At 38.4% G+C, this 24,703-nt stretch overlaps 1 protein-coding gene across 2 annotated transcripts in view; it reads right to left on the bottom strand.

The window, feature by feature from the left end:
* SRGAP1 (SLIT-ROBO Rho GTPase activating protein 1) overlaps window positions 1-24,703 on the bottom strand; it is a 245,371-nt gene that overhangs the window by 31,545 nt on the left and 189,123 nt on the right. Inside the window, exons 9-15 of one of the 2 annotated variants that reach the window (XM_019732456.3) lie at window positions 21,575-21,772; window positions 20,513-20,597; window positions 13,655-13,682; window positions 9,870-9,972; window positions 6,237-6,297; window positions 5,998-6,075; window positions 3,480-3,614 (exon numbers count right to left, since the gene is read on the bottom strand). In XM_019732456.3, coding sequence (XP_019588015.1) covers window positions 3,480-3,614; window positions 5,998-6,075; window positions 6,237-6,297; window positions 9,870-9,972; window positions 13,655-13,682; window positions 20,513-20,597; window positions 21,575-21,772 — 688 coding nt within the window. Of the gene's footprint in view, window positions 1-3,479; window positions 3,615-5,997; window positions 6,076-6,236; window positions 6,298-9,325; window positions 9,360-9,869; window positions 9,973-13,654; window positions 13,683-20,512; window positions 20,598-21,574; window positions 21,773-24,703 lie in introns of both variants that reach the window. The other variant, XM_019732457.3, reaches the window with a different exon arrangement.

The following is a 24,703-nucleotide window of genomic DNA, read 5'->3' as shown; positions in this document are numbered from 1 at the left end:
TTATCTCTGCTACTAGATTTTAAGCCCTTTGAATGCAAAAATCAAGACTTTGAATCCCCAGAAAAGTTTTCCACAGTGTAGGTTTAATCAATGGTTCAAATCACCAAAAGTTTGTAATATCAAAGAAAGGATAAAATGATGAATATATTACGGAATTAATTGAAAATCCAGGAAAAATACAGCTACATCACAGTTACACTGGTAAAAGAAAGTGCTTACCTAGAGATAACTCAATAATAGTCAGGAATCCCCTCTTTTTCTTAAGAGATTAGATGTTGGAAGAAAAGGGGTTGTTATATATGTGCTATTACATGCTCTTGAAAACAGCCTATTCCGTAAAACTGCGCACTAAAAATAACAGGACTTATGGGGAAAAGTTGGGTTGGGACAGACTGCTTAACACCTATGAAAGTTTGTTACCAGAGCACTAACAAAAACATTAACAATCCTGCTTAAATTACCAGCACAGTTAACTCTCTACTGGTGTGTGCACCTAGCATCCTTATCAGCCTAAACCCCAGGGTTCCTGCTTCTTTGAGATGTAGGTCCTGGAGGGTATTCGTTTCCAATAGAGACTATGTTCATAAATTTTAACCCAAGTATTATTAATCCCTTGTCCTAATACAGGGGTAAATGTCTTTGCAGCTTCTTCCTTTGTACTTGCAGCATTTTATGTAAGACACTGCTTGCATGAAACGAAGATATTTCTGTGGATTTTCCAGTTTTCCCTTACAGTCTCTTCATATTTTGCTAAGGCTAACTCTTTAATTGTGGAAAACTTGTCTTGGATTGTTACAAAACGTGTAATGTGCTGGGTAAAATCATGCTGGAACCAACACAACCTGTGGATTAGACTAACATTGTTTTCAAATGCCTGAGGTAATTATGTCAAAGAAACACATGTTTAGCAGAACAGACAGAATGGTAAGTCGCTAACACAGGTATTGGCATATGTGACCTGAGTTTACAATAGGAGCAGTTGTTAATAGTTGTAATGATGACAGCTAGCATCACTTATTGGGGCTTACTATGTGCTAGGCATGATGCTAAACACTTTATATGGATTATCTCATTTATTCTCCACACAGACTCTATGAAGTAGACAAACAAACAGATATTCAATAGGATTAAGTATTAATCTCTGCCCAAGGTTACAAAGCTGTTAAGTGGGAACGCTAGGATTTGAATCTAGATATTTCCAATGCTATGGCTTCAGCTTTTAATAACCACAAAGAAATAATATTTCTCATCCAATGAAAGTGTGAAATAATTTTACAACAGTAGCTGACAATGAAGCCCAATGTTCTTTATCCAACTGGTACATGTATAAACGTTGATAATATGTATGTACCTAGGAAACCTCTAAGCATTGTAGAATGCTTATTATTTTTCCAGATTTAAGCTTTCTGGCTAGGATGTGAGGGAAATCTTTGGACATGGCCAAAGGAGAATTCCAGAAGTGTGACACCTCCTTTTCAGTTCTTTCCAGCTGGGTCAGAGGCCAACCGAGATGACTCAGATTATGCAAGGACCTTGGAATGAACATAGAGACACACTTCTGAATTCCAAACAAGACATCAGACTGTATGGGGTGAGGGGGAAGGTAATTACGACCAGTGAATTCATACCCAACGAGAGCCAAGACTGTAGGCATAAATGCCAACAAAGGAATTTTGGTGGAATTTTGACTCCTCATTTCATTTAAATTTGATTTAATAACCATGAATTACACACTTACTATGTGCCTGGAATTAACTATGCCAACGGTTGGGACTACAAAACTGAATAATCCAATAAGACCTTAGAGGCCTGTAGAGCTTAACTATAGGCCTTTCATTGAACAAACTCTGCCAGGCACTCTTCTTGGCACTTTACATGTATTAACTCATTTAATTCTCACAACCCTATGATACATGACCTAATAATTCTCCCTATTTTATAGCTGATGAAACTGAGGTGCAGAGATTTGCCTAAGGTTACACAGCTGGTAGCCATTTGGACGTGGGATTTGGACCTAGGCTGTTTGAGTCCAGAGCCTATATTCTCAACCTCTTCCCTAAACTCTCTTTCTAGTACAGGGAGACAGTGGGGTTAAAAACAGTGCAATGTGGGGTGGTTAAGAAAATTATAGACATAGGTACACAGTGGAACACTCACAGAGGAGTGTTGGGTGGTGGGGAGGGTGGTGTTCTAGGAGAAGTACCAGTCAGTCCAGCAAAGCCCTGTAGCAGATGTCAAACGGCTATCAAGGATAGCAGATGAAACAGCACGGGCAAAGGCATGGAGGTGGGAAATGGCCCGGCATGCTTAGTTTGCTATTGCTGGAATACAAAGTAAACAGGGCAGAGGTGGCAGGAGATAAGCATACAGAAGTAGAAAGAGGTTAGATAACAGAAGAATTAAATTCTATGGATCGGCCATGGGGGGGGGGGGCAAGACTGAAATGGGTTTTAGCGGGAGAGGGGTGGATGGGAGTGATGTAACTCAACTTGTCCTTTCAAATCTAGCTACAGTGTGAAAGATGGAATGAAGTGGAGGGTGGGGAGAGAAGGCAAAACCTAGAAGTAGGGAATCCACTTAAGAGGCTGTAACAACAGCCCCAGGGAGAAACTGGGATGTAAATGGGCAAGGAGGGCTGAGCACAGAGATTTTTTTGAGGTCAAGTCAATAGAACTTGTTGATTCAGGTGGGAGGTTGGGAAGTCAGGGAATAGGAGGTTTCCTCATTAGAGTAAAGCTTGATTCTTACAAAAGCCCTCACTGTGTGATTTAAGTCAAGTCAGCTCTAGACCCTTCCCTGGGCAAATGGAATTCAAGGGGCACTACATATTTAGATGTATGAAACTTAATTATGGTTAATATCTAATTCCCGATATTATTTTCATCTTCCTTCCTTCCTGTAATATCAAAAGCCCCCACTGAAGAAAACAGCCATGCGTTAGTCTGCCGATGATTACTGGTTTCATAACGTATCATCCACAGCCTCAGATCAACTTTGCCGATTAGCTGGGGATGCCCACTGACAGGTAATTGCCACCTGGTGTTCCTGTACTGTAATAATGATCATGTATTTCATTTTACCTTATTTCTTGAAGTAATATTCAAGATAGATAAATTACCCCACTCCTAAGACTGGCCAGAAAGAAGCTATATTTCCATGCTTACAATGTCCTCCTCTCCCTTACCTGTTTGGGACCTGCCTTTCTGCTTTATTCTAGTCACTCAGTGGGAAACTCTTGGGCCCTACGGAGCCTGAGCAAGTTCAGGAGCAAAGCCCACTCAGCTAAGGGTGAGGCCACAGCTGGGAGGATGACTCATGCTGGATCCAGAAAGAAAACAAACGGTCACAGAAACTTGGTGGTAATGGTGGGGGGAGGGCGGAGAGTATGTGGAGAGGGGCCACTGCCTTTTCCAGGAAATTGGTGAGTGAAACAATTCTGGTGGGAAAAGACTTAAAAAAAACACCAAAAATCCACTTACTGATACAAGAAATCAGATCATTAAATCTTTCCTTAGGAAAGAGGGGGTTTTCCAGCCCACGGAAGTAGAGCTTCAGAACGCCAGCAACTGAGTTAATATCGTGGTTACTCTGCTCATCAGCCAAAGGGTTTTCACCTGAAAAAAAAAATTAGTGACATGCACAGTGTTTCTCTTTCCTCTGAACAAAAATATGTTTCTATACACACACATTTCTATATATACATGTATCTTTTAATTATACTTTATGAAAGATTATATGGTACTAAAATGAAAATAATTGGCTTAGATATCCCACCCCATGATTAACTTAAAAATAGTTGACTAAAATAAAGCTTTTTTAAAAATCTTATGCTACCAAATAATCCCTTACAAGTTACCAAAATCTTAAAATAAAATATTGTGGGATTTAAAATTTTACCCAAGTTTTTTTTTTTGGAAGCTAAAATCTGTAATCTTCGTTTGACATGAATTCAAATACTACGTTCTGTGTTTCTTAACCTACCAGGGAAAAAAGACACAACATAGGCCTATCTGGCTATGCTACATGGATAAGCAAAACGTATCAGAAACATTGTAGGTTTCACCTAACTGTGAACACCTACAATTAAATAAGTAAGTGCTTCCCAAAGTGGCAAGGTGGTGTTCACAGCATATCTGAAAGCTGCCTTCAGCACTGGAAGATTCTGAAATCAGAAAGCGGTATTTGAAAATGTACCCTTTGCAGTACCAAGGAATTTGTATACAAAGTAGACATTTAAAAAATATATTGCAATAGGAAATTATATTATTCTTTATGGTAAGCAGTTTTAAAATATTAGGTAAAGGGCTGGCTAGTCTATCTCCCTGAGAATTAAATTGAGACAAAATCCTTAAGAAGCTCAATATAATACTATGCAGACTTAAATCAAACTCCCATTTTTTTTTTTTCAATCACAAGACTGCTCTTCTAAAGTTCACAAAAATTGTACATGGCAGTTAAAGTTATTTATTTTGCCTCTCGGGGCAGTTTATTTTCAGGGACCTGCATTACCTTTTCTCTGCTCCTAGAGTGGGAAATCATTAAACATGAATTTACCAAAATATTTTTTTTTTTGCCCAGTGTGAGAAAGCCTCACCCAAAGAGATCACAAACAAATAACAAACATCAGGGGAATTTCCAAGGAAAAATAATAATGCCTGTGGTGGACTACATTCCACCTCACCCCGCATGTGGTCAGTGCCAGAGACCGAGACACTTAGCTGCTGGGGGGGGGGGGGGGTGTGCTGGGGGTGCTCTGCTCTACACATCATATCAGTCAGAGAATTCAGAACAGGGAAACAGTCTGGCTCAAAGTTGACTCTTTAACCAAGGTTTCAGACTTTCAAAGGCTCTCTGCCATGCCTAGGCCAGGGGAAATGGGACTGAGAGAGAAAGGAGCCCTCTCTCCATGCCATGACGCCCCTCCCTGCTCTGCATTCTCAGCCAAGCACAGGAAGGGAGATGCAGATGTATCCAGATTATAATTGGAGAGCATTAATAACTAAGAGCCTGTTGCTAAAAAGTTAGGGATTTACATGGATTAGACCTTCCTAATCCTCACACCAATCCTGGAATTTTGCAGAGGAGGAAACTGAGGGGTGAGTATCTTGACCCAAATCACACGATTAGTAAATGAAAGAGTCTGATGTGATTCTAGGTTTGCTTGACACAAAAGTGTATGGCCTTGCAATCATAGTGGGCTAACTAACAGTGTAGGAGGATATATATATATATATATATATAAGATTTTATTGGGGAAGGGGAACAGGACTTTATTGGGGAACAGTGTGTACTTCCAGGACTTTTTTCTAAGTAAGTTGTCCTTTCAATCTTAGTTGTGGAGGGTGCAGTTCAGCTCCACTTCCAGTTCTCATTATTAGTTGTAGGGGGCACTGCCCACCACCCCTTGTGGGAGTTGAGGAGTCGAACCAGTAACCTTGTTGTTGAGAGCCCACTGGCCCATGTGGGAATCGAACTGGCAGCCTTTGGTGTTAGGAGCACGGAGCTCCAACCGCCTGAGCCACCGTGCCGACCCCTAGGAGGACATATATGACGGCCAACTGTGAACAAGAGTAAGGCACCAACCTGGGATGGAGTCTGGGGATGGTAATAAAAGGAAGAAAAGAGTTCCTGACAAAGATCGTAGAAGTGAAGCTGGGATGAGTTGCCTCAAACACCTGCTCTCTAGGCCCAGGGCAGGTCTTGCCACTGTTCTAGAATGCTTTCATGTGCCACCTTTGTCACACGTGCTGAGGCTTATCAGTGCCCGTCCTAAATCAGGATACGAAGCTCACAGGCTTTTCTATACTTAATAACAGAGCATTATGATTTTGGCTTCATTTCTCAGCTATTCTAAATAGATTCTTACCTCAATACCCAAAATGAAGTAAACGTAAAGAGAAAGGCTTTAAATGTACACAAAATGAGCATGCCACGTCACTCTCCAGAAAATGACGACTTTTTAACATGGCTAGTTTATAGGTACAGACACGCAATTACCTCTCTCGAATGAATTTTTAATGTCATTGACCTCCACCTGGGAACCAGACACTCTGAAAATCCCCTGATGCTGAAGACCTAAAGGGAACAGAAGGGAAAGACGGTGAAAGATGGCATCCCATCCTCTAAGGTTCCCCCTTGCTCAATCATTAAATGTTAAATGGAAAGACACATTATTTGAAATACTCCTAGTGATTTTTTTTTTTTTTTAAATAAGATTTCTGTAGTGTATGGCTTACCATAGAGATTGATGAATCGAATACAACTTTCCACAATGAGGGGGATGATCTGTCCTGAATCCTGGGTAAAGAGATGGAAACCAGTTAACTGCAAGGGAGAGACCTAAATCACACATCATAATAGAGAGTGATTTTTACTCTTCCAGATGATTGTTTCCACATACACCCCTTCTAAAATATTCCACAAAGTCTCCAAATACAATTATATTGAATTGAAGGTATGTTTCAGTTCTGGAACAAACCAAACTAAATACATTTAAGGCAATCCTGCTTCAATTTAACTCTCCTGTGCCTAGAGATGTCTCAAAGCTAATTCATCTCTTACACTCACAGTAAGGCTCACATACCGAAACAAACATAAGAATCACTCAGTTTTTAAAAAGGTTATTTTGTAAATATTAATCTAATGGACCTAAAAAGAACTCTGTGTATTCTGACCATCGTATCTTAGGACTGACTGGCTGGACTTGCCACCGTCTCAGGACCCTCTCTCTGACATCTCTGAGAGGCTTATGTGTTTCCAGATGTGTGATATGAGAATTGCTTTACAGATGCTGATAATGTGTCATGTATTTATTTAGTTTGCATCAGAACTTACTCATCCTTATCGGTTTTTCATTGTTATTATTATTTTTCATGTTTTAAGGATTAAGCAAAAAAATTGCACAAAGGCACATCTCAGTAGATCTCATTTTCTTAGGAAGGAACGTTTTTTGACCATCTTTCCCCACATCTTGTAATATAGCTAGAGCACTCTACTGAACAAATGTGAATTCTGGAAATGGTTTAAAACATGAATAGGATGGATGACAAATGAGATGAAGGAGCTACAGAGGTCACAGTTAAATATGTATATAAGCCATGCACTCCATGTAGTTAAAGAAGGTTACTGACGATGGAGTTATTTTTCATGTACTTTTTTTTAAGACTGCTCTTTCAGAAATTAGACCTTCAGTGGAAACATGGAGATTCAAAATGATTAGCTGACATCAGGTACTAATTCATGAGGATTTTATTCTGAAACACAAGAAGAATGTGGTTGTCTTAATATATTAGAATAATTCAGAATCCATTAACCTTTCCAATTAAGCCACAGGGGAAGAATTGGAAATAATGTGGCTCAGCAATTTAAACTCTTTACTATTCCTAGAATGGGAAATACACTACTTGAGGAACAGTTTTATTTTAGGGTTTAAGACAATCTAAGCAGTGTATAAACCAGTTAGTGATTCAATTACTTCTGGAGCCTGTATTAAGTTTTTCTGGGAATGTAAACTTTATTAATTGTTTAAAGAAGGTCCTTAAGAATAAAAACTCTTTTTAGTGTGGACTAGTTGGCTCAAAAATAACGATATATTCGATCAAGACCTACTGAATATGTGAGGAGGTTTTTCAAGAAACGAGTATGGTTTATGGGAAGTAACCTTTATCTGACCAATTCATGTAACACTGTAAATCTAAAACAGCAACAAATATTTAGATGTAAGTGATAAAAGGAGAATATTAATTTGCATCTCTGCTGAACTTAGTGTTAAAACAAAAAGAAAAACAAAGAATATAAGGTTATTAAAAGGGAAATGTTTGCACTAAAATAGTTCTAAATAAAAATGCCTTAGGTTTGCATATTCCTTAAAATATTTTTGTCTTTACATTTACTCAAGTAATTGCTGATCTTTTAGCTATTATCAATGTTTCATTCTGATATAATGAATATTGGAGTCAAAAAGTAACGAGTGTGTATGTGTGTTTTAATTTCATGGATGCCAGATGCTTTGGTAGAATATTTTACAGGAAGTGAGAAAATGAGCTGTGTTCCATCTACCATTCAAACAAACCCCTTTGTACCTCAGTTTCCCCATGGTTGAAAGAGGAAAAACGGTTTTGCTCCTGCTGTCTCTCAGTGATATTGTGGGGACCTCCATGATGGAGCATTTTTCAGAAGTCTAGAGATCTCTGTATCCGCTGTATTATTGCCATTACCAAAGATCCTTTAATGTGCCATCTGGGATGGTGAAGGGTTCACTTAAGTGAATTTCCCATAACTGGTTTACTCCTTCTTTAGTACTTAAATTTGGTTTCCTTTAACTGTTCTTATGAAAAATCTTTTAAAAATGTAACGTGCTTTCCTATCATCTTAAGCAGTCATTCTCATACTGTGTTATCAGCTACAACGGAGTCATACATCTGCTTCTTGGAGCTTTCCTAGCTTCTCATTCTCTCTAGCAGGCTATCAGTCGCACATCTCACTGCTTTCATTTTATCATTCCCTTCGCTCCGTCTAATTTGCCCCTGCTTATAAGCCCTGGGCTGGGAAACGAGATAATCAAATTTGACAATAATTTTATATTAAATTAGAACCAATAAGGCTCTTCTGGGTTTAAGGCTTACGGCACTGCATTTGTGATTGCTATTTAGGTTGTCTAGTGACCTTTCACTTAATTCCGGGGTTAGGGTTCATTTTTAAGACTGCCAGTGGTATTCAACCTCTCGATGTATGCATGTATCTATTTACCTGTTCATACACATGCCATATGGGCGCACACACACACGTTTTAAAACCATTACTGTACATATTTAATAAAAGATGTCTTTAAAGAAAGATATCTCTAATATATTATTAAGACAGTAAGATACCTATAACATTAAGGGAAATTAGCAATGGTTTCCGATATAAATTTTGTCTTCAGAAACACTACAGCCCATGTCATCAAATGTTAGCTATGAAAGACAAAGTTCTTCTCTGTTTTGTAAAATTTACGTAAGGGTCCAAATTAAATGTGCATTTGGTATTTAACATTGACTTTCCTTAATAAAAGCCACTGACTCAAATTTGGTATGTTTACCAAATACATAATATAAAAACTAAGAGTTTGTCCAGTTTTACTAGAGAAGATTATTCTTAAATCAGTGTTTGATTTCTACAATTTCTTTCTCAGTAAAGCTTACTTATAAACCTGTCTAATTTCCAACTGCAAACATTTCTCTTTTAAAGACCTTATGAAACCTAATTAAAGCCAAGCATGACTATGATTTGAAAATGATACCAAGAGTGAAAGAGGCTGTGGCCTCCCTTCCCTCTAGCACTATACCTGATGTCTCGCGTGCGAGTTCCTTCGTCCTCGGCTAGAAGCATTATCAGAAATACAGGATGAAAAAGAAGACAGAGTAAACACAGCAGAGATACAAGATACAGACCACAGGGTCTTACAATTTATCCAATATAATGAATTCCTCAAGTCATGGGAAACCAAAACTCCTGCTGATTTTCAGAGCTACCCTGACAATGGACTTTAAAAATACATTTTGTGCCATCCCATTTGCATGAGTAAAAACAAACATTTTATCAGGTAGCTCTTTTCCTTTTTGTACAAATTAGTCTTTTTCTTTTTCTTTTTAAATAAAGAGGGCTTTCTCTTTTGCCCACAGAATACCCACAGTTACTTCCTCTTCTGAAGGCACTCAAACCAAATATTCTTTTCTCTCTGACTTCAGGAAATATTATATTGATTTTCTGGGAAAGCAAAGAGCCCCAGGACAGACTTGGACATAATGACCTGCCTCCTTTTATGAGAGGCTGAGACCATTATAGTCAGAAGCATGGAGAACAGCCACCCAGATGGCTGGTGCCAGTACCTTGACGAACGTTTCCAAATCCCCATTAAACAACTTAGCATTATACTGTGAGCGGGGTCTGGACTTCCTGTGTTTCTGGGGCTTAGGGGGAACATTTGGAGGCCTAAGGGAAGGGAATATAATTACTGAGCATGGCAGAAATCAAACAATAAATGAAACACCCATAGGTCACATCAAAATTATAAAACACAGGAATTCTATATTCCTTCCCCATTCCCACCCATGCAGGGGGTGGAAGTAGTCCTTCCCCTTTCCCATGTATTTACTTTTACTTCTGTATCAATAACCATACAAGCTATTCATTTAGACTATTCTTTTCTTGTATATTGTAGTTGACATTTATTGGCTAGTTTGTTTCAATATGATAAGCATCACGAAATAGAACTGCGAGCTATTTGACCAAGTGTTACAAACCAAGTTTTGTGTTATTTGGCTTACAAGTCACACAGAAGACATGACAGATCATAAAAATTAGGGCTCTCATAGATTCCAATATGAGAAATTAAACACCATATTTTTCGTTATAATTCTTCAATGCAAACATCACCTCTGTTCAGTATCCCTCAGGTATTAATGGGATTTCATTTTCTGCAAAAGTAATTGTTAACAGATCGCAAGTGAAAAGACAGAGTTGGGTTTCAATGTTATTTCTGGGGCATGGATGTACAGACACATGAATTGTTCTTTCTTTAAAACAAACTATCTCATCACCTAAATATTTGTAGAACATTAGGATGCCCCCATTTATTCCGTTCTGGCCTCTCTCCATCTCCAGTCTGTTTGCTTTGGTGGCAATATGCACATCCAGTGTACCATGTTCTATATTTAGAAACCCTGCATCGTCTTGCTCTGTAATTGGAGAGCGAACCTCTTCTGTCCTCTCCCCTTCGAGCAAAGAGGTCCCGGATTACCTGACTCCACTTCTACAACTGTGCTGAATGGAATACATGGAAGAAGAGTCCCAAGACCTCTCTGGACATTTCAATGTAAATTTCTGACTTGGAAGGTTTAGATGAGGATGTGTATCACACTTGGAAATTAGGTAAAGCCCTTCAGTAAGCCGCAAACTCGCTAAGAAGAACTACCTTTTCAGTTCATTCGATTCAGAAAGGAGTATAGAAACAAAATGCTAAGAATTTATGTGGAAGCCTGCGCAGCCTCATTACCACAATCAAGAGAGGGAGGGGTACAGACTTGCTGATACAGCCTTCCTCAGCCACATTCTAAGACTCTCCCAGCAGGTGGGCTCATGACTAGTGAGGCGTGCAGCAAGGGCACCTGAAGTCCCATGGTCCTGGAGGTAAAGGGAGCTTCTGCCAAGTGTCAAGAAGCTTTGAAATATGGAAACGTCTACCAGGTAGCATATCATAATGTGCCACCACTGGAATTTCTGAGATTTCTTTTACACACTGAATGCTGTGCCATTCACAGAGGAAAGGATCTAGTAGATTAAAACAAACAAAAACAAACAAAAAACAGAAAACAATTGCCCACCAAGAAATTTAACCATATGTGCCTGATTTCATCCACTCTTCATTATTTTAGAAGTGTTTTAGACTTTATTTTTATTCAGGGGTGGTGAGGTCAACAGATCAGTAGACAACTGTCATTGAAAAGACAGTTTTTTTACTCACAGTTCTCAACAGGAGGGGTAAGCCACTATGCGGGGGTCACGTGGGAAAGCAGCAGGCTTGGTCAGGAGGCAGAGGGAGTGAGCAAAAATGTGGGCGAGACCCTTTGCCGTAGTTCTCGTGGGGAGGAGCAAACAAGGCAGGGGGAGCAGGTTTAGGATGGGCTAGTTCGAATAATTTTGGTGGGCTCTGGGGCATAGGAGCGGACGTCCCTCTTTGTCTGGTACCTGACCTCTGGATGATTTGGGAATGGGAAGAGTGGCCCTGAGTGTGAAAGCTAGATCAAGGGGTTGGCTGAGGGGACGGGCAGGCTCTGGATTGCTTGGTTTGTATATTATACAAAAGGCACACTTGCAAACAAGTCCTTTACACTCTCCCTAGGCTTGGCCTAACCCTCAGAGGGGCAGTCTCTTCAGCGTCAGCAAGGTCCCAAGATAGCAAAGCATCAAATATAGAAGCTAGAAATAATGGTTATTATAACAAGGTCCAACATATGGTGATATCTGGAGCAGTTAACAAAGCTAAGAGAATAAGAACACAGGCCCATTTCCTTTGGTCACTGATTTGTGGGACAAGCAAAATTGTAGCTGGAGCCAAAGCCCCTACTGGCCCTGGGTAATTGTACCTGCATGACCGAGAAACGCAGAGGAACCCCTGTCTGGGGATAATGGAGGGATGTCTTGTGAGTTTTCTACTAAAGACCTGAAAATCGCCTCTCCGAAGGGTTCTAAAATATGACGCAAGTGTGAAGATACTAAACTTCTGAGAGCGACTTGAGATGAAAACAAACTGCTTATCCAAGTAATTTCCAGGGCAGACGTGGCTTTTCAGGCAGACTGCTGTGCTGATGGTTCTGGCTCTACTATGTACACATCAGGTGAACACAGCCAGGCCCATGCCACTTTGCTGTGCCTCTTTCGAATAAGATGATTCATTCTGGGTGTGTGCTTACCACATTACTCCCTGATAATCTGGCTGTCCATGCGGCTGAGAAAAAGTACCAGTTGGAATATGTGACTATCAAGTCTGTTTGGCAATTACACCTCTCATTGTACATCAATGTATGTGCATTCCTTCCTTTTTGGAAAAAAAAATTTAAGTGCCTTACATTATTTACAATTTAGAAACAACAGGTAAAATAGTTGATAGTGCACAGGGATACCATATGTGAAAAAAGCTCCATAAACTGCATATTACTCTGTAGAAGTAATATTCCTCTTTGTCACTGATATAGGGGAGAAAACCTTCAGTATTTTTGTAAAGTTTAGATAAGTCAGTAGCTGTCCTTTCTGGTTGTTTCACAAGGAAATCAGAGGGGGGCTTCCTTTTGCATAAATTGTCCAGCAGGAACATTATAGAACCTTGAAAATCAACTTGCCAATTACCGCAACAGGCACACGGGCGTCCTGAATGTCTCTTACCTCAAAGAGAACTCAGCTTCAAAAGTGCAAAGTCTTACTATGTCAATTAGAATAATTTTTGGCTGTTGCACAAATGTGGACATAGAAAAATAAAAGTTGCCACAAACTTTCCCCAACCCAAAGCAGAATCTGCTTCCAAGAAGGCTTTTCTGTCTTAGCAGTAGTTTCAAAATCCTTCCATAAACTAAAAAAAAAAAAAAAGAGAGAGAAAAAAAAAAAGGAAAAGAAAAGAAAAAAGGAAATGCAATATGGTTGTAGGCATTAAAAGTTAAATCTTTAAAGTAAACCCAAAAGGGGTAGAGAGCTAAAATCCTAAGAGTATTCAACATAGCTTTAATTTTTATGTGACCTAAGGGGAAGTAGGAGCCGAACGTAACTAATCATACTTTCTATTTGTTAAGAGAGGAGCTATATGCATAACATTGCTTGTTAATTGAATTACTAAATCAAAAGTCTTGTTGGACTTCTAGAAAATTAGATAAACCAAACCCATTCAATTTAGGTCTTTTTTTTTTTCCACCCCTAATTCCATTGGGAAATCAAATCTGCCAGAGCAAACCTGGTTTTTGAGAACCCCAAACATTTCATGTTACTGTGTTTTGTCAACCCAAAACTATCTTTCCAAGTTCATTAACAAAATATTTCATTCTTGCAGCGTTTAAATGGTTGCTTCCTGTTAAAAACAAAAGAGAGTGTGAGATATGATATGAGTTACGATGAAATGTTTTCCTACCTTGTAGTCATATACTCGGCTCTATGACCTACAAAAAAAAGCAAAAATAAGTAAAGTGAATAGAATCAGTGGAAGGTATTTGGTAATCTTTTGCATCATCTGTCCCTTGTTTTGAGATTCTGAGTTTATAACACCTTACACATTTTACGGCAAAAAGCATGAGGACAGCATATAATGATAGACAAATAATTCAAAGTAAGTATTTCATAAAATCTATACATAAAACTTAATAAATTCTATAAATAGGAGAAACATGTTTTACTTGGCAATTTGAGGCAGGAAGTTTTTGTTTTTTTGTTTTTAAAAACAAGAAAGAGCTGTTGATCTTATCTGTAAGTTTGAGGATGAAACACAAATAAAACACATGCAAGATGAGAATGTTAGTTATTCCCTCTCTCTTGATTGACATTTCTGGGGAGAAGTAGGGGGTAAAATAGGATTGGGAGAACCCAATTTCCTTTAAATTAAATTGGTGTTCTTCCTATAATATGACATTGGGGAGAAAGCTGCATTTTGTAACCAGAAATGACATATGCAGATATTAAAGTACAAGGACATTAAATTATGCTACATTCCACCAACTTGTAGGCTAAAAGCCTTTCAAGAGTTCTCTGTTATTTAAAACATAAGGTTCTTCTTATATATTTGGGCTTCTTTACTTGTTTTAAGTACCAGCTTTGTATTCTTGTGATGTTTCTACAAGTTTGAATGTGTCCATGGTTGCTGTCTGCTCTTTCTTACATTTAGGGTGGAGCCGTGGAAAGGGAGGGGTGTGGGGAAGAGAACCACTCAACTGGTTTGCTTGCAAAATGATCATATGGTCCTCCAACAGCCTGAATATGTAGCTGGCAGAGAAGGGTCATGTGGTGGTACAAACAGGTGAGTACAGTCCATAACGCAGTGACTCAGACTTGTAGGGCTAGGCCAACATAACAATCGGAGAAAAGGCTGGCTTGTTGGGAATGATGAATGAACAAAGAGTCTTTTGCTCTATTATTAATATCTCCTCTTGAATAACAAGTAACATAAAACTTTTGAGTAATGTCTATTTACTAAACTGGGGGCGACAGTTTCTATCAGAAAATACCTTTCTCCATACAGATCCAGGCCACTGTGAAGTGTTGGCAGAATCAGGTCTTGGCCAGGTCTTGGCCATGACTTGGAGTGGGGGAGAGGGGAAAGACAAAGAATCTGATTTTCCTCCTGCTACCTGGTTCTACCTATCATTTAACTGTAAGTCCCTTCCTTTTGCTGGACTTCTGCTGCTTTAGGGAAGAAGGAAAAAGAGAAGATGGACACAGCACTCCAAAATAATTTACAAATATTCGTAAGTGGAAGAGAAGGTCTAACAGCAAGTGGAGAGGGCAGGTGGTGAGCTGAGTGTGGCGTGTGGTGCCTGCGGGAGCTCCTTCAGGAGGAAGCTGGCTATACAGAGTTAACTGTGGAGAGCAGACAGGGCTGGAGATGAGGATTTGAGAGTCACTATCATTTAGGTTGTGCTGGGGCCATAGGTCCTAGCTGAGATCACCCAGGGTGAGTTAGCAGAACGAGCAAAGGGTTGAGGGCAGAGAAAGTATCTGGCTTGTGCTATACTGTATTCTATCACGCTGCATACTTGATTATAACACAGAAGTATGCTATAAAATATATTAGTAACAACAATAAAAACGGCAATGAAGTCTAGCATTTATCAGCCCTTTCTGTACATTAACTCACAATTTTCACAACCACCTTATGAAGTACGGACTATTATTATTATTCTTATTTTACAGAAGAGACTGAACATAGAGAAGGCAAGGGACTTGTCCGAGGTCACGTGGTTAGTACGTGGTGGGTCTGGCACTTGGGTCCAGTTTTATTTTAATTCTAGACCTGAGCTCCCAAGTAATATACTGTAAAAATGTAAGTCATTTTTTCTCCCAGGAAATACTTTGAAAGGTCCTAGAAGTAAGGTAGGGATGACGGCTTACACTTCTGCCTGCTCCCTATGGCGAAAGCCAAATATAAAACACTGAAGATCTAATAAATTTAATGAATTATTAAACAAATGTAATAAATAGCTATAAAATTAAATCGAATAACAGAAGTCAATCACTTTCAAATAATTCAATGCTAAAGATGCTAATAATAATTCCTTAAAAACGAAATGCTGTATAACTTTGAAATTTTGCTATTTTTGTTAAAATAGCCTAACCGAGTACTCTCCAGATTTAGAAAAAGATCATGTATAAATATGGCTTAAATTCATTTTGTTCCATCCATCCATGGCTAATAGTATGGGGTAAAAAATTGAAAAACCTATAAAAAATGCATTTTTATTAATGAACCAAGAGCAAGCTTTGCAAGAACTGTCATTCATAGTATAACCACCATTGCCACATCCGTTTTTTTGTTTTCAGCTAATAGTACTGAGTATGTCTCAATTGATGAATGAGGTTTTATTTTTTAATCAGTGCCATCACTAATAGATCAATAACACACAAGCTTAGAAGACTCTGCTTCCCAGAGAAACGTGAAAGCTTCCAGTGGTCTGAGGATTAGATTTCAATCATTTTCTTTGGAAGGGTACTTAATTATTAAAAACAACAGACAACTCATTTCCCCTTTGCCCCCAACACATGCCATTTAGAGGAAAAAAATGACCCAAGACCAAGGATTATGTTGTTCTTGATACAAACACCTAATTTGACCAACTCTTACAATTTCACTTGAGAATTAGGAAGTGAATTATTTTTCATGTCCAAATGTATTTTATCTCCATCAAATGAAAGGGAAAACCAAAATATAGTTTGGTGGCAATTTGAGATTTAAAAAAAACACACAAAAAAACCAACTAAATAAAATATTTAAAATGTGCACAGGTCAAACTGAACAGAAGTCCCTGATGAACGACTGATATGGACCCTGACATTCCTTTCCGGTCTTTTTTCTTCCGTAATACCGACTAATGCAGGGCTTTTCTAAAAAAGCAGAATTATTCCCTATCATGCCTTTTGAAAGTGTACTTTTACTCCTACTCAAAGACATACAATGGAATGTGTGAGGATAACCTGTTTAACTCCTTTGCTGGAAATAATACAGCACGGAACTCAGCTTCCAGTGTCAGATGTTCTGTGTTTAGCAAATTTGCATTGATATCTACATCCACTTAATTCTAAACGTTGCACACAAAGAAGCCAATATGAACATTCAGCCTCACGAGTAAAAACGAAAAAGAAAAAATTTCAGGGCTCGTTTACTGAGCTCAATTTAACTTCTCTAATTTAAAAACAAATGACATCATAAAAAAGATGTAATGGTGTTGCTGAAGGATGAAGAAGACGACGACAACTCCGGTCTTAACAAATCATTACGTGTTTCTTTCTACTTCAATAGTTCTCAAAGATTTGGAATTCTGAATTTTGATGGTGCCACTTTCAGGGCCCAATCTAGTTGCTTTGAAATGTTTTAAATCAAAGGACTTACTGGGCCACTGGTAGCCTGCCAAAAGCAAGCAGTAAGACAGGCCAAACACATGCCTGTAGTTATAGTTTCAGTTGTGTACGATCAACTAACTGCTAAATTCCTGGGTTAGGCTCTATTTGTTTTACAATGGAGGCAGTTTTTGCAGCAGTGAATCTAGTATAATTTAGAGATGTGATTTCTACGTAAGAAGTCAGGATTGTCCCCAAATGCACCATTTAAACCTGTGCTACTAACCTTATTTATGAGCCAAACCCAGACTTGGACTCCTTCAGAAGGGCTTGCCATTGGATTATCTCACCGTGGGACAGGCGCCATGAACTCTCCTAGTCTCCTTTGGTGTAAGCCTATTAACGCGAACAGGGCTCCCATGGAAAGCCAGCAGGCCCACAATGGTGGAGCTAAAAGGTGGGGCATGCTCTCCACGCTCAGTTTTTCTCTGGGCAAAGCTGCCAGTGTCAACCCCAAGCAGCGACCAACAACTGGGGGGCTGCCAAGCCTACACGTGGGGCAGGCAGGCCCAAGAAACAGAGAAGTTTGCAACCAGTGGGCACATGCTAGTGTGTCTGCTGCCACCAGATGACGACCATCCCACTCTGCATGCAGAATAAATCCAGTCCGGTGAGGGGCTGCTACACCTGAACACAGCTTGTGTCACTAGGACACTGGAAATTACTGAAAGAAATTCCAAGTTAAAGAAATCCTGGGGGTCCAGCCAAGTGGCTCAGGCGGTTAGAGCTCCATGCTCCTAACTCCGAAGGCTGCCGGTTTGATTCCCACATGGGCCAGTGGGCTCTCAACCACAAGGTTGCCAGTTCAATTCCTCGAGTCCCGCAAGGGATGGTGGGCAGCGCCCCCTGCAACTAAGATTGAACACGGCACCTTGAGCTGAGCTGTCGCTGAGCTCCCAGATGGCTCAGTTGGTTGGAGCGCGTCCTCTCAACCACAAGGTTGCCGGTTTGACTCCCGCAAGGGATGGTGGGCTAAGCCCCCTGCAACTAGTAACGGCAACTGGACCTGGAGCTGAGCTGCACCCTTCCCAACTAAGACTGAAAGGACAACAACTTGACTTGGAAGAAAGTCCTGGGATTACACGCTCTTCCCCAGTAAAGTCCTGTTCCCCTTCCCCAATAAAATCTAAAAAAAAAAAAAAAAAAAAAAAAGAAATCCTGGCTTTGAGTTCTCAGGGTACAATATACACAGTTCAGCTGGTAAAGATGGAGCCTGGTGTTTGGATTCAGCAAATTGGCTGAAATGTAGCCGTACCCAGCCATGGCACATAAAATAATATTAACCATTGGGACTTTCTTTCTAGGAGACATAAGGGAATCTATGTAGAATGAGTACCACAAAAGTTTCAGAATAACATCCCAAGTGTATTGACACACGTATTTGCATCACTGCCAAGAATGAATTCACCCTCTACTTAATTCCCTCCCACTCAATTTCTAAAGTGGTATCCAGTCCTGTAGGGAAGGACTTTGTGCCCATCAGCATTCATCTACATTTATGACAATCTATGCTTTCGGACTGGCCACTGACCTTTGGGGCATCAGTGAAATATTAGGCATTTTTGTGAAAAATGGAAAAAAACAAAAACAAAGACATATGAAGGAAAAAAGGAAGAAAAACCCCACAAAACCACAAATAGCACACAACTGCTGAAAAGACAACTGTTCAAAGGAAAAAAAGGTCTTTTACAAAAAAAGCTGAAATCTCTGTTACAGAACAGTTGAAAGACTAGTACAGGGAACATTAATATACACTTCACTTAGATTTCCCAAGTGTTAACATCTTGTCACATTGGCCATATTTCTTTTTCTGCCTTCCCCCCACTGCTGTATCTTTTTTCTTGAACCATTTTGAAAGTAAGTCGCAAATATCATGCCAGTCAGCAGGCATTTCTTAAGACTAAGAATGTTCTCCTTCATAACCATATCACCATATCTAGGAAAATGAACATTAATTCAATAATATCATTTAATAAATGGTCTATATTTAAATTTCCCCAGTTGTCTTTAAAATGCCTTTTATAACTTTCCCTTTTTGATTTAGAATCTAATGAAAGTTCACACATTGTGTGTGCTTATTTTTTTTTAAGACACTTTTTAGTAGTATAAATGTTAAGTTTTTTTCAAAGTGAAACTGGCCTTTTATCTTAGAATCTGGCATCCTAACTGTAATACACAGAGTCTTAGGTCATGATGACCTTTATCCATGTCGTCATTCCCTGAGGATAATGGGTCCTTTGGAAAAAACAAGGAAATAAGGTGATGGAAAAACTTCTTTATGGGTAAGGAAGGTTCTAGAGTGGTAGGAGGCAAGAGTTTACATTAAAGAACAGTAATCTCTTTTTGTGGCCTGGATTACTCACACAACTCAGTCCCCTCGTTTCCCACTCCCCTTCATAGTCTCTTTTACTTTTTAAAACTTCTAGCAGGATCTGGTATAAATAAAAGCTAATTAAGTTACAGATTATGAGGCACTTAAGACAGGGACTTTGCTTATATTTAGTTTTTCCTTTTAAATTTCCTGAAGATGACTGAGCAACAGTAACATTTACATAGTCCCCTTTGCCTACAATCCTTTTTTCTTCCCTCAGTTTTTTCATCTGTAGAAATGGGAAAATTAATTAACGAAGTATCCAGTAAATATATATATCTCAGAACAACACCTAGCACAGAGAAAGCCTTAGATAAGTGATAACTATTGTTGTTTTTGCTATTAGATACAGCAATATACTTAAGGAGATTATTTCTCAATTAAAACCAACGCCTACGGAAAGGGGGAAAAAAAAAGAGTCACCCAAACTGGTTTAACTGGTTTCCAGAGTCCAAAAAGGTATTAGATGAGACAAAAAAATATTGGCCCATTAAAATAAATGGGTTGGGGCTGGAGGGGTGGAAAGTCCAAGGAGGAAAAGAGGAAGTGACCAGGCGGTCAGTAGGTAGGGGCAGGCACAGCTCCCTCTGACATCTCTGCTTTTAGGAGCTCTGAAGACCCTTCCTTCATCAGGAGCTTCGTGTTGGCTGTTCAGCCCTCCCCACATTTCACTGTTGTCCCTCAGGGTTAGCACCAGGCTCAAAAAGAAAATACCGGGGGTGCGAAAAACATGTATACACATGACTTATATTCATATTTTGTTCTTGGTATATATTGAGTATTACAATTTTAATACAGTTTTTTTCCTTTCTTAAAATGTGTATATATGTTTTTGGCACCCTCTGTAGTTCCAGGGAGAAGTTGGTTATTACAGAGACAGAGAAAACCAAATCTAAACAAAGAGTGTTATCTGCTTCTTAAAGCACAAATCCACAATCCACACACACTTAAAGGTCATAGACACAACACAATATATAATCCACGTCATCTTCCCAACTATTTCAAATAACTGACCTTCTCCAAGGGTCCTCTGCAACAAGTCATGTTTGGCTTGAAGTTTTGTGATGAGATTGCTACCTTCCAAGTATTCTCTGAGTTTCTGCAGAAGGAAAGATTTGTTTTTAACTTAAAAAAAAAAAAAATTCAACGTCAAGGAACTTCACGTAGGATATCTAAAATCCAGCCACTTTTATCTACTCTATCCTAGAACCTCGCTACTCAAAGTGTGGTCGGTTGGAGACCAACAGCACCAACCCTCACTCGGGAGCCTATTAGAGGAGCAGACTCTCAGGTCCCTCCCTCCACAGACCTATTGAAATCAGAACTTACATGTTAATAAGCTCTCCTGGTGACATGTACCGTATTTTGCCGTGTATAATGCACACTTTTTTGCCCAAATTTGTGATGGAAAAATAAGGATGTGCATTACACATGGGCAGTACTAATTCTGTACCTATATGTTTTTAATTCTTTTATTTAGGCTTCTGAGTTAAAAGTGTAACTCTAGAAATCAATAACGATATCCATACGCAAAATACCCTGGAATACAATAACTGGTTTTGCTGAACTAAGGACGAACTTACAACGACGAAGAGTTCTTGGCTTTCTATGATGTGTAAATATCGTAAATTTGTTACCAGTACACAGAATTTCTTGTACCATAATGTGTTTAAAAATAAATGCTAAAATTCCTTTATAATACAAAAAACAAGTACCTAAATGTAAACAAATAAAAATGTGAATTAAAAAATTAAAACGAAAGATTTCTTCCCTCAAAGTTTGGGATAAAAACGTGGGTGTGCATTATATATGGGAGCGCATTATACACAGCAAAATATGGTATATCCATTAAAGTTCAAAAGTTGTTTTAGCGCAGTCCTCTTTAAATTTGTCTGCATATCAGAATTACCTGAGGAGCTTTTAAAAAGTATTAACTCCTGAATCAGGAACTCTGAGGGTAGATAGGAGTCTATATTTTAATAAAGAACCCTAGGTGATTTCAATCGAACTCCAGCAGCAGCATTTGGGAACCCCAGATCTGAGCCCCAAGAGTGACTGGGGAAGCAAAAGACATACCATGAAGTAGAACTGCTCAGTCTCCTGCTGGTTGGCTCTTCTCTTAGCGATGCTGGGCTTACTCAGGTAGGTTTCAGAGACAGTAGATTTCACAGACTCTGTGGAGCGACTATGCTGAAAGCATTCAGAAACATCATAGTCCTCGATTGTGACCATATCCTGTATTGTCTGCAAGGTGGCTTCAGTCGTTTTCTTAACCTGGGAACAGAAACGTATTTTTCACATTAGTACATTATTTCGTGAATCCCACAAACATGCAGTGACAATCCATTTTATCAAGCAGAGATAAGGACGCAGGCCCTGCCCCAAGAAGTTCAGAATCTATTAGCAGAGAGAGACAGCTAAAGAATACCCCAGGTCACCAATATAAGGAAAGGCTTTCTTCAGAATTACACTAAGGAGGACATCACTTTATATCAGCCTTTATAAATCTCATGTATCACTGGGTGCTCTCTCAATTACATTTTTTTGTTTTAAGTAACATTTTTAATTGAAGTAAAACTACATACAGAAAAATGCACAGACTGTAAGTACATAGCTTGATGAATATCGCAAAAAGAACATTTATATGACCACCACTCAGATCAAGAAATATAGTACATTGCGAGTATCCTTGTGTTTCTCCCAACCACCACACCTTTTTCTCCTCCCCAAAGGTAGCCACTGTCCTAATTTTTAACATCATATATCAGTTTTTCCCTTTTTGTACTTTATATAAATGGAATCCTAAAACACGGATAGTTTTTGTCTTGCTTCTTTTGCTCAACTTTATGTCGTAAGATTTATTGATTTCTTGTATTTCATTGCTGAATATTTACTGTAAGAATACATCATAATCATCCCTTTTACTGTTGATAAGTAGATGACTTATTTCTAATCTGGGCCCATTATGAATAACACTGCTATGAGTACATTTTTATTGGGGCACACGTACATGAGCTAAATTGTTGCTTATAGAGTATGCCAGACTGTTCTCCAAAACTATTGTTCCAATTTGCATGCCCACCAGCACAGTAGGAGAATTCCTATTACTCCAAATCTTCAAGAGTTGGTATTGTCACCTTTTAAATTGTAAACCATTGTGTTGGTTGTATATTGGTATCTGTAGTTTTCACAGACATTTCTCTGATGATTGAGATTGAGCACATTATCATATGGTTAAGACAATTTGGATTTCCTCTCTTGGAAACACTTTGCTAAATCTCTTGCTCAACTTTCTATTGGGTTATGAGTCTTTTTTAAAAAACACATTTGCAGATGTAGATATGTCTTTTATTAGTTATATGTGTTGCAAATATCTTACCACTCTGTGCTCTGGCTTTTCACTCTTTCTATAGTATCCAGATAAACAGTCTCAGTTTCATATAATCAAATTACCAATCCTTTCCTTTATAATTATTGCTTTTTTGTGTCCTTATTTAAGAAATATTTTTCCTATCTTATGGCCATAAAGATACTGTTCTATGTTATCGTATAGGAGCCTTTTAATTTATCTTCCACAATTAGGTTGTACTCCACCTTTCCTTATCAAGTATAATGTAAATTGATTGATAGCTTTATCTTTTTCCCAGGCAGTGTACAGAGTTTAGAACACTTTATCTCCATTTACTTCTCCTGATTTAGAAGCTATTTTTGTAATGTATTACAATAGGATATATGTAAATATTTATGTATATTTAAATACAGACATTAGTTGTTATAGTTAGTATTCATTTAGCTTCATCCATATATTTTATATTGTTCAATCTCTATTCCTTATATTTTTAAGATCACCCTCCCTTTAGTAATTCTTTTCAGCATGAGTTTGCTGGTGGTGAACTCTGTTTTTGTTGACATGAAAATATCTTTTATTTAATCTTCATTTATGAAAGATATTTTTCCTAGCTGGTAGTTATTTACTTTCAATACATTGAAGATATCGCTGTACTTTTCTGTGGCATCTATGTTCCTGCTGAATAAGAAGTTTGCTGTCAGTCTATGACTACTTTGAATGAACGCTGCTTTCTTTCTCTAGCTACTTTCAAAGTTTTTTACAGTTTCACCATGATGTTTCTAGGTAAGGATTTAAAAAACATATTCTACCTGGAATTTTTGGGGGCTTTTGAATTGTGTTCTGTTTTTCATAATCTCTGATAAATCTTAACCTTTATCTTTGAAAATACTGTTTCTTTCCTGTCATTTTTCTTTCTGAGAGTTTAATTAGTATGTTAAACATCAATGTGTTCTCTATATCTCTTATCCATCTCTTCCTATTTTCTACCTTTTGTTTTTCCATGCTGCAGTTTATTTTCTTCTTACTTGTTTTCCACTTTGATAATCACTCTTTAGCCATGTCTAATCTGCTGTTAAAACTATCCACTGATTTATTAATTTTGGTTATTGTATTTCTCAGTTTTAGAATTTCTGTGTGGTTCATTTTCAAACCGGATATTTCACTGTTTATAGGTTCTAGTTCTCTGCTGAAATCTAAGCAGCTCTTTTACAGTTTGTTTCTGATAATCTCAATATTTGGAGTTTCTATAGTTATGTCTCTATTGTTGATTATTTCTTCTGGCTTTCACTCATGGTTTTTCTCCTCATATGCATAGTTATTTTTGCTGGAGATTTTTTGGCAGAGTTATTTGAAGTCTGGGATGGGGGTAACATCCTCTAGAGAGAATGTTTATTTTTCCAAAGCACTAGGGGTCCTAATGGTTCAGAATCACTGAATTGTATTTCCGTTCAAAATATTTGATGCTCTTTCTTTTGCAAACACATGGTTCCCTGTGTCATGGGCTTCAAACTTGGCCATGCACCGTGTCCTGGACAGTAAACTGTGAAAGAGCTGAGTGTCTCAGTCCATCATTACAGGAAGAAGACATATTTTCAATCACTTTTTTTTACACAACAAAATACTGTTTAGGGAAGAAATAATAGAAATCAGCGCTAATTCAGATGCTGAAAGAGGTTACGTGATGGAATAAACAAAAAAGGAGGCAAAGAAATTTAACAGACTTAGTCAATATTTCTGGGGACACTGCACAATGTAAAGGATAGATATTATTGGGGAAAAGCATGTTATAGATAATTTAAACAAAAAATATTATAAGTAGTTACTTTAAATAACACATGATTACATATCTATTAGCT

Source organism: Rhinolophus sinicus, chromosome 1 (assembly GCF_057876585.1).
Source record: "Rhinolophus sinicus isolate RSI-liver-muscle chromosome 1, RSI-T2T, whole genome shotgun sequence".
Taxonomy (NCBI): Eukaryota; Metazoa; Chordata; class Mammalia; order Chiroptera; family Rhinolophidae; genus Rhinolophus; species Rhinolophus sinicus.
The sequence above is the reverse complement of the archived record's forward strand: the minus strand, read 5'-3'. Positions and strand labels throughout refer to the sequence as shown.